Source organism: Panthera tigris, chromosome E3 (genome assembly GCF_018350195.1).
Source record: "Panthera tigris isolate Pti1 chromosome E3, P.tigris_Pti1_mat1.1, whole genome shotgun sequence".
Taxonomy (NCBI): Eukaryota; Metazoa; Chordata; class Mammalia; order Carnivora; family Felidae; genus Panthera; species Panthera tigris.
This window is the reverse complement of record NC_056675.1, coordinates 18,039,748-18,057,177: the sequence shown is the minus strand read 5'-3', so window position 1 is coordinate 18,057,177 and position 17,430 is coordinate 18,039,748. Positions and strand designations below refer to the sequence as shown.

At 53.6% G+C, this 17,430-nt stretch overlaps 2 protein-coding genes across 7 annotated transcripts; one reads left to right on the top strand and one right to left on the bottom strand.

Annotated features, from left to right (window-relative positions):
• Positions 1-1,365: 1,365 nt before the first annotated feature.
• On the bottom strand, positions 1,366-5,715 carry LOC122234676 (putative protein T-ENOL). Of its 5 annotated transcripts, none has more exons than XM_042972004.1 (6): positions 5,671-5,715; positions 5,147-5,243; positions 4,692-4,839; positions 4,395-4,425; positions 4,147-4,204; positions 1,366-1,563 (listed from the first exon to the last, which is right to left on the bottom strand). In XM_042972004.1, the coding sequence occupies exons 2-6, from the start codon at positions 5,237-5,239 to the stop codon at positions 1,528-1,530; spliced, it is 366 nt and encodes a 121-aa protein (XP_042827938.1). In that variant the 5' UTR covers positions 5,240-5,243; positions 5,671-5,715; the 3' UTR covers positions 1,366-1,527. The 5 variants fall into 5 exon arrangements, 3 of the variants coding, with proteins under 3 accessions (XP_042827938.1, XP_042827937.1, XP_042827936.1); XM_042972003.1 differs by lacking the exon at positions 5,671-5,715 and adding an exon at positions 5,493-5,664; XM_042972002.1 differs by lacking the exon at positions 5,671-5,715 and adding an exon at positions 5,538-5,664.
• Positions 5,716-5,803: 88 nt separating this feature from the next.
• On the top strand, positions 5,804-10,183 carry CDIPT (CDP-diacylglycerol--inositol 3-phosphatidyltransferase). 2 transcript variants are annotated; one of them, XM_042972001.1, is made up of 6 exons: positions 5,804-5,884; positions 6,782-6,916; positions 7,631-7,784; positions 8,248-8,329; positions 8,890-8,971; positions 9,117-10,183. In XM_042972001.1, the coding sequence occupies exons 2-6, from the start codon at positions 6,823-6,825 to the stop codon at positions 9,260-9,262; spliced, it is 558 nt and encodes a 185-aa protein (XP_042827935.1). In that variant the 5' UTR covers positions 5,804-5,884; positions 6,782-6,822; the 3' UTR covers positions 9,263-10,183. The 2 variants fall into 2 exon arrangements, with proteins under 2 accessions (XP_042827935.1, XP_042827934.1); XM_042972000.1 differs by lacking the exon at positions 5,804-5,884 and adding an exon at positions 6,287-6,687.
• Positions 10,184-17,430: the final 7,247 nt, after the last annotated feature.

Sequence of the window (17,430 nt, the reverse complement as noted above, 5' to 3'; positions counted from 1 at the left end):
CCTAGTCAGGAGATGGCGGACAGTAGGCAGGAGGCAAACAGCTTTCCATTTGTTTCATAACCAGTGTACCTAAAATGCAAGCTCCTTTTGAGAACTTTTGTATCCATCCAAGTATACCATTCTTTTGTCCCCTCATCTGCTCTTACACATCTACTAAGGAAGGGTCAAATTTGTAGCATTTCACAAAGAATGAGCTTGTTTTTTACCCTGTGGGCTTCCTTTTCCGGCATATCCACTTTTGAACATTATAAGGAATTTGTAGCCCATTTGTCTAAAGAATCTCCGAATTAATTGAATTTCACTTAATTCAGATTTTTATATTTAAATATAAACACTCTTAGGACACTCGAAAGGACACTGAAATACTCAAAAGGAGGTTGAATTTAGGAGAACATGATGCAAGCTGATCTTACTAGTAATAACAGCCTGCATTTCTGGGCGTTTATTCTGTGCCAGGCATTATGCTAAGCACTTTCTATGCATTATGTTTTTAACCCCTACGAGGACCCTGTGAGACAGGGACAACTATTCCCATTTTTCTCACAAGAAAACTGAGGCTCAGAGATATGAATGGACTTCCTCATGAGGCTCCAATAAGTGGCCGGACCAGATTTATTTTGTTTAAGTTTCTATTTATTTATTTATTTATTTATTTAATTTTATTTTATTTAGAGATACAGAGACAGCACGAGTGGGAGAGGGGCAGAGAGAGAGAGAGAGAGAGAGAGAGAGAGAGAGAGAATCGCAAGCAGACTCCACGCTGGCAGTGCAGAGCCTGACATAGGGCTCGATCTCATGAAACCGTGAGACCATGACCTGAGCTGAAACCAAGAGTCAGATGCGGAACCAACTGAGCCACCCAGGCGCACCCCAACCCCCCCCTCCCAGATTTAAATGCAAACTCTACAAAGCTGGCTATAATGGGTGTGACCTGTTCCCCCAGGCATGAGGCCCCAGAGCTTGGAGGGGAGGCCTCAGCACTGCCATTAGTGGCAGAGAAGCTCCTCAGATGCCAGAAGCAAGGGTGTATCTTCTCAGATGCCAGAGGCCTAGACCTTAAGCTGTTGGAGAGTTTGGCTAGGAGGCTGGGTTTGGATCCATGAACTCATCTCTGCCAACAGGTTGACTGATTGAACAGTTTGTTAACTGCCTATATTAAAGCCATTCCAATAATACGGAATATTCCTGTCCACCAATATGCCCACACATCTGGCAAAACAAAAAAAGGAGCAGGAGGAGGGGGGAGGAGACAAAGGAAGGAAGGAAGGAAGGAAGGAAGGAAGGAAGGAAGGAAGGAAGGAAGGAAGGGAGATAGGGCCACCCTCTCATATCCCCACCCCAGAGAAGTCACTCCAGAGCATGACCTGGGTTGGGAGGAGGGAAGGACCTCTGTCTTTTTATTAAAGCCTTTGATTTCTGGTGATGTTCTTGCCAGTTGAGGGGGAGAGGTGTGTGATGGTTCCTGAACACCTAGGAAGCTTCCAGGGGTATGTTGCTCATGACCAGAAGTCCCAGCAAAGTGAAGTGTTAATGACTCGTGAAAGAGGAGCTCTGATGCACGTTCTAGAAGGACAGAACAGGGGAGGACTTGAGAGGCCAAGAGCAGCACCGAAGAGGGTTGGGGTCATCCTTCAGATGTTAAGAATCCTTCTGATTCTTTGGACCCAAGGCTCATGTCTTCTTATCCTTCTATCCTTCACCTATCCATCTAACCCATGTACCCCACTCACCTATTTATGCATCCACTATTCCCTATTTACCCACTCATCCATCCATCCACCCACCCACCATCCATCCATCCATCCATCCACCATCCATCCACCCACCCACCCACCCACCATCCATCCATCCATCCACCATCCATCCATCCATCCATCCACCATCCATCCATCCACCCACCATCCATCCATCCATCCATCCACCATCCATCCATCCATCCACCATCCATCCATCCACCCACCCACCATCCATGCATCCATCCATCCACCATCCATCCATCCACCCACCCACCATCCATCCATCCATCCATCCATCCACGTATTTATCCACATATCAACCCATCATTCTTCATCAATCTTTCTGCTCATCTGTCTGCCCATCCACCTATCCCTCATTCATCCATCTACTCACTCACCTCTCTTCCACCTAATCACTCCACCCCCATTTAAACTTCTCAAAAGCAGGGACTCTATCTTGCTCACTTCTAGCCTCCAGCCTCTATGGCACTGCTGGCACATAGAAAGTGTCCAATGAACATTCAGTGAATTTACCTAACCATTTATCCATTCATCCATTTGCCTACCCTCTCCATCCACTCACCCATCCCCCCACTCAACATTTCGATCACCTACAATGACCTATATTTCAAGGGGCAATTCAAAGGTCTGTAGGCTTCCACGTTCTTTCTTGAGGAAGGAAAAAATCCGTTGGGACCATGGGGTGCTGCCCAGGGGGATGAGAGGGTATTGGCTCAGGATGAAATTCTCAATCAAGTGCCATTTGGGAAGAAGCAGGAAACCACTGTACGGGCAGGTAGGGCCCTTACAGAGCATCTTGTCCAAGGCTCCCATTTGACACATGGGGAGGAAGAAAGCAACTTGCTTCCTATCTAAGCTAACTATTAGGTTGACACCAGATTAACCCAGGGTTTTTCTGCTACTTCAAGCTGCTTCTAACACCAAAGCCCAATTGGGAGACCTCAAGTGTCCCAAAGGCACTAGGAAGCCAGCTCCCTGAGGATAAGAACAGTGGATTGTTCTCAGCTCTCTTGTGCTTCTGGTCTTGGTCATGAACATTTGAAGCAGCAGCCCTGGAGAAATGACTATCCCTCAGACCTGGTGGACCGGGCACGAACAAGACACTCAATAAATATTTGCTGTCAGTTCCTTTTCATGACCCCCGTCTCCTCCTCCACCAACTCCTTACATGGAGACACTCTTCAGGACTCTGCCCTCAGGGTCCTCTTTTTTCTTACTCTGCATAACCCCCACCTCTGGGGGCAACCACACATCCTTCAACTGCCAACTCCCTCCGAAATCCAACTTCTGTCGCCAGCCCAGATGTCTCCAGTGAGTTTTGAAGCCGTATTTCCCACTATCTACACTACGTTTCCACACGGAGTGGGATCTGTCCAAAGGCGGGAGCATGGCTGCCATACTCCAAGAAGAGTGAGAAGGCTGGCATGACTGGAACAGGGGCAAACAAGGGGAAGGAGAGAGATCATGTAGGGCCTTATAAGCTATGATGGGCTATGGCTTTTACTCCGAAACGGGGAACTAGTGTGGAGTTTGGAGCAGAAGCATGAGGTCATCAGACTTGTTACCTAAGTCAGAAACCTGGGGGGAGGGAGGGGTCATCTGATTCCCTCTTTTATTTGTTCCCCTATCATTTCTAATCAATTACCAAACTCAGTCTTCCTGGTCTTTATTTCTCATATCTGCTCCTCTTCTCATCGACACTATCACTGTGACAATTCGAGACCTAATCATCACCGACTCAGTCTCTCGGCACAATTCCTAACTGGCCTCCACCTCAGGTCTTCCCTTTCCAGGTCGTTCTCCCCACTGACCACCAGAGTGACTGATCTAAAATTGCAGCTTCTCTTGCTCAAATCTCTTCAGTGACTTCTGATCTTAATAAGCACACATAAGGTCTCTGAGTAGTCCCTGGCTACCCTGCCTGAGTCCTCCCGCGGTTAAACTGCCTCTGGTCCCACCCTCTCCCCTGCCCTAAGCATCTAGTGAGACTCGCCTTTGTGTCTTCGCCCAAGCAAGCCCTACCACTTGGAATACACTGACCAATCCATTTTTTTTTTTCCCCTAGAAGATTCTTTCTTTCGGTGTCACCCCCTCCAGGAAGTCCCATGATTCCTTTCCTTGCTGTTCCAACTGCAGCTGGGATAAGGGCTCTTCTCACTGTTTCCACTTCTATTACACATCTATTACAGGGCTCTTATACATATTATGCTGTAACTGACCATCTACTTGACCGGTCCCACACGACACCGTGAACTCTTCAGGGGCAGAGACCGTATCGTTTGTTTCTGGGTCCCAAACTCCTGAAACGGGGACTCGCATAGCCTGTGAACTCCACACGTTCGTTCGGTTAATACTGAATGGCGTTGTCATTCATGGACTCGGTACAAACCTTGTCACGAGGGGATGGCAGGAGGTGGGTCTTGGTGCGGGTACGGTTTCTGTCAGAACTAGAGATGGCGGACGGAAAGGGGAGGGCTGAGAAGTCTGAATTTGAGGATCAGACCAGAAGAGAATCGGACTTCCCGGTTTAAAAATCCCCCTGCCCCACTAGGATGTTGTCAAACCCTCCCTCTCTCCCCTCCAGGCTCCTTATCCTTTTCCCAGGACAAAGGGCATCTCCATTGAAGATTTACTCACCGGGTGTCGGTGCCTCGGGTCTTGAAGAACACTAGAAGTAGAAGCCCCAGTCAGAGAATTTCCTACCCCTCTAGCCAGAAAGAGATGTGGCTAGAGAGGAAGGGGCTGAGGTGATTCCTGGCCAGCAGTGGGGAGTGGGTACTGGGTGAGTTGTGCGGGGGAAGCACTAAGCAGTCCCAGGGAGGGCTGTGAGACGTGAGATTGCTGGAGAGCTCAGCTGTGGTTGGGAGGGGTCAGGGATTGGAACTAGGGGTATGGTGGGGTCTCTGGACACAGTGGTCCTGGAGGTGGGGTCACCGTGTTTGGATATCTGAGTCCCTCGGTCTTGGGTCTGTTTTTCCTTGGTGGGCACAGGGTTCGTGCCGTAGCCAGCGGTAAACAAGGCCTCATCAGTAAGTTCTGTGCTGATCTGGGTCAGGAATTCCTCAGAACGGGATAATGAAACCTGCAAAAGGGGAAATCAGAGAGACTCAGCCTAGGAGTCCCCACATGGGAGTCCTGGGTCTGGGGGCTCCCAGGCTGGGGCTCTGGGTCTAAGGAGTCTGGTACTGGAGGGCTGAGTCTTGAGATTTGACAAAGGCGGCCCTGGAAGTAGGGGGGCGTTGTTTTTTTTTTTTTTTTTTTTGGGGGGGGGGTTGTTTCTTTGAGGACCTGAAGGCCTAGTGCTGGGGGCTATGGGCTCAGGGTTGAAGCTAGCCTCTCAAGGCTGGAGACTCTAACCCCTGGCCTAGGAGCTCTCCACTCCATCTCACTCCCATGCTCACTGGACCTCCACCCAAGGAGGTTGCAGCTTGGGACATCCTGCTGCCCTTTTCCTCCTCATTCCTGGTAGGTGTGGACGCCATCCTCCTGGGAACAGGTGGAGCCTGTGTTAGGCTGAGAAACCAGCCCACTTCCCCCAGACCCATCCCACCACCATTCCTCGGGGCCAGATTTAAATAAGGCCTTTAGGTGAACCATCCTGCTGTCTCAGTTCTCTCCCTGGGTGGGGGAAATCCTTGCCTTAAATCTTCCTGGGGGGAGGGAGTGGAATAGGGACGCTCACAACAATCCTCTCCCCACCCCCACTTCTCCCAGGGACACTCTCCTTCCTCCCACCTAAGGCCCTTCCCAAATCAAGGCAGCTGGCTTGCCGGCCCCGACCTGGCAGGAGTTGAAGTCTCGGGAAGAGGTAAACGGAGAGGGCTAAGGAGCTCCTATTTAGGTCTCAGGGGACGGGGAGTAGGCGCTGGGGAGGAAGGTTGGAAAGAGGGGGGGACCGGGGTGGTGCGGCTACCGTCGCTATAAAACCCTTGGTGTCTGCGGACGTTCTGCAGCCCGGTTGCCAGGATATTAGGGATTCTAGAACCAAAGGCGGGGGCCGGGGACGGGGAGCATTTTCCCAGCATGTCGCGTTCGCTCCTCTGGTCTCCACTCCACCTCCTTCTGGGTCCCTCCTTGGGGATGCTGGGCCCAGCACCAGAAGTCTGAAAAACTTTGGAAGATCACAGGTAGTGCCTGGGACCCAGTCCTCCTACCACTAGGGGCACGCAAGAAACAACCCCGCCCTCGGCCGCCTTCCAACCTCTCTAGCCATTCTCTCGCTCCCTGGAGCCTGCGAGAGCAAGGGCGAGACAGGGGCGGGGAAGAAACCATGTGGGCTGTACTAAATAACCTTGTATCTCAGGGACGCGTAGGTCTAGGAGGGCGGAATATTTTCTCCGTGTCTTCGTCTCCAGGAAGCTATACCCTCCGGAGAGGGAAGAGTGGAAGCAGTTCCTCTGGGCCTCCTTTTCTTTTGACCTCTCCTTCTCGGTTCCCTCCTCGGCGTCATGGGTTCCTTGCCCCCTCCTCCCTCTGCGTTTTGGTACGCGCCGATGGAAAGGGGCGGAGGGAGGAAAGGGAAGAGGAAGCGGGCAGGTCTTAAAGGGGCCGCAGCCATTTTTAAGCTTTTTATTTCTTTTTTCTTTTTTCTTCCAATTTTGCCCGGTGGGGCTCAGCTGGGGTGGCGAGGGCGGCCGCTGGAGGCGCGAGGGCCTGCCCCCCCCGGGGAGGGCGGCGTGTGCGCGCCCCGGCGCCCGACGCACATCTGGGCCGGCCGGTGCTCCGGCGGGCTGCGAGCTCTAACACCTGGGGCCGGGCGGGGACAGCGGGGAGCTGCGCGCTCTTGGCGCTGCCGGTGCGCCGGGCCGGAGGGGGAGGCCGCGCGGCGGGGCTGGGACTCAGTTGCCACCTCCAGATCGGGCCCGGGGCTGCAAGGGGGTCGCCGCGATGCCAGGCGAAAATATCTTCCTGTTTGTGCCTAACCTCATCGGTGAGTGCTGCCCGCGGCTCCGGGCCGAACGGGAGGGTGAGGGGCCTCGGGCGGGGTCTCTGATTCCACCCTCTCTGCCCCCGTCCATCCCAAGGTTATGCCCGGATTGTCTTTGCCATCGTTTCTTTCTACTTCATGCCCTGTTGCCCCCTCACGGCCTCCTCCTTCTACTTGCTCAGCGGACTTCTGGACGCTTTCGATGGACACGCTGCTCGGGCCCTTAATCAAGGTGACTGACACCTTCCTCCCAACCAGCCTTGGGGCCCGACAACCCTCGGTCCCCTTTTCCTGCTTCCTGAGACCTTAGGGCGGGCGGGTACTCGGAACCAGAGGGCTCCGTCATTCCCATCTCTAGAAGGCAGAACAGAATGGCCTGGTTTTGTAACCGAAGGGATTTTAGCGGGCTCTGAAGAAGAACTCACTGATAGGGTGTGGGGTAAGCAAGACGAGGTGGCAGTGGCAGTGCTGAAGGTCTCTCTGAATAAAAATCCACTCGACAGGTGTTTGCTGGGGGGTCTCCTGTGTGCCAGGCACAAGGAATAGGGATTCCAGAAGGCATGTTTAGAGGGAGAATGGAGAAGGAAGACGGATGGTTTCTGGAGGGTTGATTTTTTTTATTCTATTCTCCAAACCCACCAGCAAGACTTTCCCTAAGACTTTAAGTCTGCTTGTCTTGAGTCCCGGACCATTGATTCTGGGATTGATGAGCTGTAGACCTAGCCTTCTCAGGCCCTGCTACTCGCTCCTGTGTCTCTGCATTTCCTGCATGGTGACCCTTGTCCACTGACCTCACACCGCACAGATAGCAGCAGCCTGTTTTCCTCCCCAGGCAAGTAGGTGGTGACATTTTCAGGCTTCTTTTAGACTCTGCATCAGAAAGACACAGCAAACCTGGTCCCTGCCCCTGATGGCCCCTTCCCACCTAACAGCCCCCGTTTTTCAGGGACCCGGTTTGGGGCCATGCTGGACATGCTGACGGACCGCTGCTCCACCATGTGTCTGCTGGTCAACCTGGCCCTGCTGTACCCACGGGCCACCCTTCTCTTCCAGCTCAGCATGAGCTTGGATGTGGCCAGCCACTGGCTGCACCTCCACAGGTCTGTGATTCTGGGGGTGCCGGCCAGCTGAAGAAGAAACTAGAGTGGGGAGGGGGGGAGGCTGTCTGGGAGGGTGTTTGGGACGGCTTCCGGCTTCCTGGGAGGTCTCCCTTTCAGCTCTCCTTTGTTGAAGGACCCTGGGCAAATCCTCTGTCGGTCAGGTCTTGGTCCTGTTCACAGTTGAATTAAGCAATCCCTAAAACTCTTCAGACCGGATGGTCCCAGAATTCCAAATAGATAACAGCTGGGGGCTTTTGAAACAGCCTTCGAATCCTGACTCTGCTAGGTAATTGCCAACGAGGTAATTGTGTGGCTTCAGGCAAGACCGTGGTCCTCAGCTGTGCCCCACTTCCTCTGTAGGGCAGGGACGATCCCAGCACCTACGTCGTGAGGGTGGATAGGAGGATTAGATGGGCGTTAGTGGTCAGGAGTGCTCATGGATTCCCCTTGCTTTCTCCCCAAGTTCTGTGGTCCGAGGCAGTGAGAGTCACAAGATGATCGACCTGTCTGGAAATCCCGTGCTTCGCATCTACTACACCTCCAGGGTGAGCATTTCCTGCCCCTCCCTTATTCCCCCAGCTCCCTCAGCTCCTGCGGGGGCCCAGCCCTAGTCCTACCTTAGGGGTCGGAGGGAGGAACCAACCCAGAGTTTTCTCCGGAGGGGGCAGGGGAGGCCTGTAAGCTGAGGCACGAAGGGGAGGGCAGGATTGGTGAGGAGGACTTGTGCAGGCAGCAGGTGGGCTGGAGGCCCGGTGCACCCAGAGAGGGGCAGGTGCATCCAGAGAGGGGGAACCTTCCTCGGGAGGGAAGGAGAGAGCGAAGCCAGATTGGCCTGTGGAGCCAGTGCGCAAGGAGTCTTAGGCCGTCAAGTGTGGGCTTTATTCTGGAAGCGGAGGTCGTGTCTGAAAGGATGTTTCAAGAGAGAAGCAATAAAGAGAGAGCTGAGATTGCTCTTTCCTCTCACCCTTGCCCCACCCTGCACACCCATTTCCCGGGTCTGGTTCTTCCCGGCTACCCATCCGCAGAGGGTTCTGGTCCCCCCTCCCTTCGCAGGGGGAGGGGCGGCACTACCCTTGCTGAAGCAGCCGATCTGCTGTTTGTGCAGCCCGCTCTGTTTACCCTGTGTGCTGGAAACGAGCTCTTCTACTGTCTCCTCTACCTGTTCAATTTCTCCGAGGGACCTTTAGGTAGGAGGCGAGGGGCTGGGCAGGAGCGTGGGAGGGGGGCCTGGCCTGCCCCGGGGTGACGAAGGCCTGAAGGCCACCAGCTCCCAGGCCTCTCCCTCACCTGCCTCCCATTTTCTTTGTATCCCCCCCGTGCTCCCTTCTGCAGTTGGCTCTGTGGGTCTTTTCCGAGTGGGCCTCTGGGTCACCGCCCCTATCGCGGTGCTCAAGTCTCTCATCAGTGTCGTCCACCTGATCACAGCCGCCCGCAACATGGCTGCCCTGGACGCCGCGGACCGTGCCAGGAAGAAGTGACCCCGGAACCTCCAGCCCCTGGCTGCCCACCTGCCCTGGGAGTCTCGCTGTGCCACGCGGCTCCCCCTCTCACTCCCGTGAGGTCCCAGGCTCACGTCTTCCTAATGTGTTGTCCGGCCTGCTGGGAAGGGCGTCGGCCTCTTTGGTGATGCCGTGTTCTCTGAAATCCTGAGGACCAGTCCCACCAGTAGGATTCCCCAGGACCTGGACTTCAAATCAGGAAGGATGCTCAGGAGGCCCCGCCCATACGGGCAGTGCTCCTAGGGCACCAAGAGACCTGTCTGAGGACCGGGCATTGTCGCACCTGCTGGCTCAGCTCTGGGGTCTGGCTTGGCCTGAGGCTTCAGAGACACCTGAATGAGGGAGATGGGGTAGGGGCCAGGTTTCTCGACAGGCAGGGGGTCAGGCCTGTGCCCCTGGCCAGAGGAAGCCTGCGGTCCCACGGCCAAGAGAGAAGGAGCCGAGTAGATCCTTTCCCATCCCAGCCTCCTGTGTCTGGTCTATCCCAGCTCTGAAAACCTCTGTAATAAAGGGGGAGGGGGACGTCACCCTCCAGGATTTGGTTTCCTTTGAGATACAGTTGGACCAAGGCCTGGGTTGAGGGGAGCTTGGGGAAAAAGAAGATTCATCTGGATGCTTTCCCCTAGTTGCTTACTGTCTGGCTCTGTCCTGTCGTTCCACAGTGACCTCAGACAGAGGCCCTCCCTGCCACCCAAGCTCGTACCCTGTCTCTGCCTAGTTTCTTGATGACCTCGTCACTGGCTGTCTCCATTTATTTGTATACCTCATATTTTCTATCCCCACCAGAATGTAAACTCCCTGAGGGCACAGACTTTTCTTGTTCTTCTTCTGTCCCCACAATGAAGGTTAACCTGAACCTGGCATATCATAGCCACTTAATAAATATTCACGAACAGATCAGTTGGTTTCTCGAGAGTGCAGTCTTTGGATCACCTGTGGATTATTTCTTTAAAATTCAGCTGCTCGGACCTTGTGCCAGACCTTTGGAGTTGGAATCTCTAGGGATGGGCCCAGAGGTCCGCAAGTTTAATACACTGCAGGTGACCGATTCTTCCCCATAATGTTGAGAATCACTGTTCCTTCGTAAACAGTTCTGGGCACCTGCTGTAGTAGACATTGTTCTGGGCATCTGTCCCTAATAGCTACCTACCCCTGCCATTTGAGCTTTCTCTGCTGTCTGGCACCAGCTTGCTTTTTAAGGCTATATTGAGCCTACCATATGCCAGATCCTGTGCTGGGGGGTTGCGGATGCCACTCATTTCATCCTTATAATAGCTTGGCCAGGAGGCCTTCGTGTCCCGGAGAGCTGAAATTTAGCAGATGGGTATTGAGCCTCAACGCCTGTGCTTGGCCCAGGGGATTAGGTCAGCCCTCTTGGAGGTCACAGGCAAGCATGTGAGCGGTGGCGGGGGGGGGGGGGGGGGGGGGGGTCGGTCTGGTGGTCCTTGGAGGAGGGGACAGGAGAAGGAAGTCCAGAAGTCCCGGAGCGCTTAGGTGCGCTTAGGTGTGGCTGAAGCGGGTGGGTGTCTAGACCGCTGCCAGGGATTGGGGTGGGAAGGGTTAATGTATCAGAGAGGGTGGACTCGCAGCTGAGACTTTGGGAGCCTGGAGAGGCCAGAGAGCACACTGAGCAGTTGCAGAAAGGGAAATGGAAACAGATCGATGTGCCTGGAACACTCAGCGCTGGGGGCTGGGGGCTGGGGGGCGGGTAAGAGATGCCCTCAAGCCAGCGGGGCAGCCCAAGGAGTCCCGTAGGGCGTTTGGGTTTTGTCCTGAGGGCCACATGGAGCCACCGAGGAAATCTTTCCAAATAATAGGTAAAATATTCGCGCGGCAAAGATACTAAATCGTGACCAAGTCTGCCTCCTTAAGCCCCCTCTCCTCCCCAGAGGTGACCAGGGCTACTCAGAGCTCAGATGTCTGTCTCGGTAAATTCTCCACGTCTGCACGCACACATCCCCGTATCGTAAACCTCATCCTGCGGGTGTGCTGTTCCACTGTCCCAAGCCACCCTTGTGCCAGGTGCTTTTTGTGTGCGTCTGTTCCCTCACTTCGCCCCACGCCTACGCTGTCCTGTGTACTAGACAGCACGACAAGCCTTTTATTGTGCCCATTTTCCAGGGAGTAGGTCGAGGCCCTCAGAGGCGTCCATCTTGCTTGGCCTGGCTCCAGAGCCTGCACCCTTAACGTTTACCGCCCGCAGCCGTCCACGTCGGCAGTCTGCTTAATGGTGGCACAGAATTCCATTATTTGTTTCACCAGGTCCTGCCACCAAAACAAATGAGGCTGTGGCAAATCGCCTGTGCCCTCTTTTGGAGGGCACTTGTCTAGGCAGGGACAGATTTATACTTGAAGCTAGTATACGTTACTCAGCTGCCATTCCAATGCTTCAGGGGTCCCCCTGCCTGGCCTGCTCCCAGATTCCCATCTGTCTGCCCACTGTCCTTCATCCCTCGTGAACCAGCTGTCCCCTCCAGAGGGATGCATCCTTTCAGCACTCAAGATGGCTCCCTCCACCGCCGGCCCTGCCTCCTTGGCTCTTCGACCCTAACCATTTACAGCGACACCAGGAGTCTCTAACTTACATAAACCCAGCAAACCATGGCCTAAAAAAGAGGGAGAGGTGGGCAGGGGAGTGTGAGTGTCTCCACTCAGAAGAATACACCCCTGAGGCCCCAGCATCAAAGACTCGTGAGTCCCCTCCCCTGGTAGGGCCTGGAGGTCAGCCTGTGCCTTTGGTCCCATGTCCAGTGGCTGGACTGAGCCCAGCAGAGTGGCCTGGAGGAGGCCAGCGGGGAAAGTCTAGGCTGAATTTGATCTAAGGAACGTGGTGGAGGAGCACTTGGGTGGCTCAGTCGGTTGAGCATCCAAATTCGGCTCAGGTCATGATCTTGCAGTCTGTGAGTTCGAGCCCCGCATCGGGCTCTGTGCTGACAGCTCGGAGCCTGGAGCCTGCTTCAGATGCTGTGTCTCCCTCTCTCTCTGCCCCTCCCCTGCTCATGCTCTGTCTCTCTCTGTCTCAAAAATAAATAAAAACATTAAGAAAAAAAAATTTTAAGGAACGTGGTGGAGCCATATGTTACCATGGCTGTTTGTATGCTCCTAAAATTCATGTTGAAACCTAATGCTTGACGTGATGGCGTTTGGAGATGGGGCCCTTAGGAGGTGATAAGGTCTTGAGCCTTCATGAATGGGATTAGGGATCTCACAAAAGAGGCCCCAGAGAGCTCTCTTGCCCCTTCCACCAAGTGAGGACAAAGTGAAAGGTGCCGGCAGGAAGAAGCAGGAAGAGAATTCTCACCAGAACTTGACCGTGCCGGTGGTGCCTCGATCTTGGACTTCCAGCCTCCAGAACTGTGAGAAATGCATGACTGTGGTTTATAAGCCCCCAGTCTGTGGTATCTTGCAGCCCGAATGGACTAAGACATCATATGTGCAGTAAGAACTTTCTGGATTTCAAGTATATGCTTTCAGAATAAACGAATAACCACCATGCAAGACATTCCATTTGCCCATTCCACTCAACGGGCTCAAGCCTCCGGGAGGGCACGGCCCGGGCACCGTGAATCTGTTCTTCCCTCCGGTAAGCCTCACCGCTGTAACAACCTCAAGACGCACAGTGGCTCAATCACAACAGAAGTTGATTTCTGACTCCTGTTAAGTCCTCATCAGGAGCTCCCGACTGGGAAGCAGCTCTCCTGAAGCTGAGACTCAGGGAAGCCGCCATTTTCAACACAGGACTTCCAAGAACATTCCACCCTCGCGTTAGCTAGGCGGGGGAGGTGGGCCTGGAGGATTGTCTGAGGATGGCTTTTACGGGAAGCCAGGGAATTGGCACGTCTATTTCCCTTCACTTTCCATTGGCTACAACTCAGTCATGCAGCCACATCTCTATGCAAGGGAGGTTGGGAAATAGAGATTAGTTGTGGGCTTAGGAGGAAGAGAAAATAGACTGGGTAAACATCTTACCACGCTGAGTGTGATTTCACTGTTTAAAGATGCAGATTTTTCTTTCTTTTTAAATTAAAAAAAATTTTTTTTTTAGCATTTATTTTTGAGAGACAGAGAAAGACTGAGGGCGAGCAGGGGAAGGGGCAGAGGGGGAGACACAGAATCCAAAGCAGGCTCCAGGCTCTGAAGCTTGTGGGCTTGAACCCACAGACCACGACATCATGACCTGAACTGAAGTTGGGAGGGAGCTTAACCAAATGAGCCACCCCAGGTGCTCCATTTTTCTTTTTAAACTTTTAGAGGAAACCAATTTGACAATAAATTTCATATATTGAAAAAAAAAAAAAAACCATGTCCTTAAAAAATAAATAAATAAATAAATAAAATAAACTTAGAGAGAGAGGGGGAGAGGGGCAGAGGGAGCGAGAAAATCTAAAGCAGGCTCCATGCTCAGTGCAAAGCCCAGTGCTGGGCTCAATCCCATGACTCTGGGATCATGACCAGAACTGACATCGAGACAGACAACCAGCTGAGCCACCCAGGCGCCCAGACACAGATCTTTCTTACTCAAAGGGTCCTTAAGTCAATTACTTTGTCGGTATTCAAGCAAAGAAAAGCCAATTGCTCGACTGCTGGAGGAAAACAGGTTGTGTTGAACTTCATCAGAGGTCACAGTGTTCTGTATTTTATGGGCAATTTAAGGGACTCTCAAGGGTAAATTTAGTACCAAAGGGACTGGCTTAGAATCCGGCTCACATCCGGCTCACGCCAGATAATGTGAACTCCACATTATCTCCAGTGAAGCCCCTTTTCCTGTCATTGGGGTATATCCGGTCTCCCTCACCCTACAATCAGTACTGGGCCTGTCTTCCTGCGTACATTTATTTATTTATTTATTTTTAAATTTATTTTTGAGAGAGAGAACATGAGCCGGGGAGGGGCAGAGAGAGAGAGGGAGACACAGAATCCAAAGCAGGCTCCAGGCTCTGAGCTGTCAGCACAGAGCCCGACACGGGGCTCGAACTCAAGGGCCGCGAGATCACGACCTGAGCTGAAGTCGGACACTTAACCGACTGAGCCACCCGGGCGCCCCATGTGTACAATTTAAAGAACAGCTTCCCCCATTACCTTACCAGACTTTACAACCTTGTGAGGTACACAGAAGTGGTCAGGATAGGCTAGGTTACGTTATGGTAGCACCCCCCACCCCCGACCCCGCAACTTCGGTTCCCTAACACAGCAAACATTTCCTGTCCCTGTGGCAGGTCTACTGTGGGTCAGCTGTGACTCTGCCTCATGCCATTTCTCTCTCGGGAACCCACACTGACAGAACAGCCTCTGTTTGGAATATTGCCTGTCACCACGGAAAAGGGAAAGGAGAGGACAGTGATGCCACTTCCCCTTGCATTTCACTGGCCAGAACAAGTCATACAGCCAAGCCCAATGGCCATCAGAGAGCCATGTGGAGACATCAACTCAGTTGGAAAGGAGTCCAGAGTTCAGGGGTGAGGTCAGGGATAGAGGACTACATTTGAAGTCCGGGGGATAGAGATGCTCTAAAGCCATGGGACTGGCCAAGGTTGTCACTAAGAATGGGGTTCAGGGCAACCTGTGACTGAGATGGAGCAGAGGGAGTGGAGCTGGCCAGGGAAACAGGAGTGGCCCCTGAGGTGGAGGCCATGTCATGGGAGCCCAGTGTGGAAGAGGGATGGCCCTTGTCCCAAATGACAGGAGAGGCTGAACATAGAGAATCTGAGGGGTCTAGCAACAGGGATGTCACTGGTGATGCCAATAAGAGCAGTTTCCATGAAGGAAGGGGTGGAGACAGCAGCTGATGGGAGTGACATGAGGAGATAATGAGAGGTGAGGATGGAAACTAAGAAATGTGGCTGCGAAGGGAAAATAGAGGAGGGGGTGCAGCGGGAGGGAGGGGAGGGCCCAGGGGGAGCTCACTCATTGAGTCTGTGTGGCAAAAAGTAGAGCACACCTGCTGGTGACAGGGAGCCGGGAGAGGGAGAGATTGACAGTGCGGGACAGAAAGGTGATCTGTGGAGGAGTGGACTCAGGGACTTGAGATTGGTGGGTTGTAGAGCTTAAGGGGAGGAGTGGGGCTCAGGGGGACACATCCCCAGTGGGAATGGGGGGGGGGCGGTTGGAGTCCAGGTGCTGGTAGTTTGCTAGATTTGCTGCTGGGAAGCGGGGGTGGGGGGGGGCTTCCTGCCCAAAGTGCTTCTATTTTCTCTCAGAGGTGAGAGAAAGTGGGTGGGGATGTGGGAAGCTGAGGGGAGAGGTGTGAGTGGTAGTTCTGAAGGAGATCTTGCACAAGCAGGAGAAGCGGAGTCAGAGGCCCTAGGTCTCCCTTGAGATGTGTTGCCAGGAATTTAAAATGAGATCAGTCAGCATGTGGGCTGTACCTCCCCCAGCAACATGCAGCTGGGCAGGGGCGGGCAGGGAGGGCGGTGGATGGTTTAAGGAGGGACAGGGCTAAGTAGCCCAGGGGATGGGGAGGGTGGAGTTAAGGAGGGAGGTTTCTAGTGAGTGAATTACCCAGACATGCAAAGGGTGAGTGTCAATGTTGAGGGGGTGGTCAAGGTCACTGAAGGAATGGTTTTTGGAAGGTGAGAGTGAGGCAGCAGTTGTTGGTGGCAGAAGTGGGATGGTCATTAGTAAAGACAAGCAGAGGGACGGCCATAGGAGCCGGTTGCTGAGGGGTAGGAACGTACCCACCTCGCCTGCTGTCACCCATCCCCAGAGGCCCTTGGCCATAAGCTGTGCTAACATAGCATGTAAAGCTTTTCGGCTGGTACCAGGCACATGTTAAGTTCATTACCTCTCTCAAGGGACAATATAGGACAGTTAGAAGGAAGCTGGGCTGGAAGGGCCAATTCACTTGCCTGTCCCGTCAACTCTGAGCCAGCTCCACCAAGTGCTGTGGGCTCAACAGTCAGCCCCTGGCCTCAAGCTCAGACTTGAGTCGAGCCACTGGCCACACAAATGCACCTCAACTCGGAAAGAGACCAGGCTCGTAGGGTCAGGCCTCAGTGCACGAAGAGGAAGAAGGCCCTAACCAAGCATCAGCCCCGTTCCGGAGGAGAATTCCTGGCCTCTTTCACAGACAGAGGAGATCAGAGAAGTTGCCTTCCTCAGTTATACCGAAAGTAAACCCAAGCTTCTCTCTCCCCAGGATCTTTTTACTTAGTTATCAACCTAGTACCTACGGCTCTACCTGGGCAAAGGGCTGGTGCAGCCTCCTGTGTGCAGCCAAATTCGATCACGCCTGATCTTTCCTTCAGAAAGGGCTCTGCACTGGTTGCAAATTTGATCATGCCTGGATCCTTCCCCCAGAAAGAGCTCTGCACTGGTTGCGGGGGAGGGTGGAAAGAGGGAACTCCTCCCTCGATGCTTGGGAAGAGCCCATATCAGAAGCCCAGAAAGGCACTCCAGTTCCTGTGGCCCCTGGGCAGGATCCTGACATCCCATCTGAGAGGGACAAGTGCACAGGCCTGCCGGCTATGCGGTGGGACCAGCAGGTGGTGCCAGAGAGAGAGAGTCTCCCAAGTGCTGGGAGGCGGGGGAGGGGATGCAGGGGTGGGTGCACCTGCGGCCTGAGGGCTAGATTCCAAAACCCGCCCAGCCTGCAGTTTCCTGGAGGAATTACCAGTGAGGAAAGACCTAGCTAGTGCAGGAGCCATCCCAGGGAGGCTGCCTAGGCGGGGCCCCATTCTCTCCCCTGTGGTATCAGCTCCCCCACCTGGGGTCTAAGGGAGCTGACCACCAAAGACAGTCCGACTAGTTGACTAGCCATGGCGCCTGGGTGGCTCGGTCGGTGAAGCCTCCGACTTCAGCTCAGATCATATCAGATCATATCACATCACGGGTTCGAGCCCCACGTCGGGCTCCGTGCTGACAGCTCAAAGCCTGGAGCCCGCTTGGTTTCTGTGTCTCCCTCTCTCTCTGCCCCTCCCCTGCTGGTGCTCTGTCTCTCTCACTCTCAAAGACAAACATCAAAAAAAAAAAAAAAAAAGTGTGACTAGTAAGACTTTGGGGTCACATTCCCATCAGCGTGACTGTTCCCTGCCTCAGTTTCCTCTCCACCTCACAGGTGAGGATAGTCTCTAGTAGCTACCTTGAGATTTCAGGGGTATCCACAGTGCTCCCTTGTGACAGAGACTTGAGGCCCAAGGTTAGAATGCCCA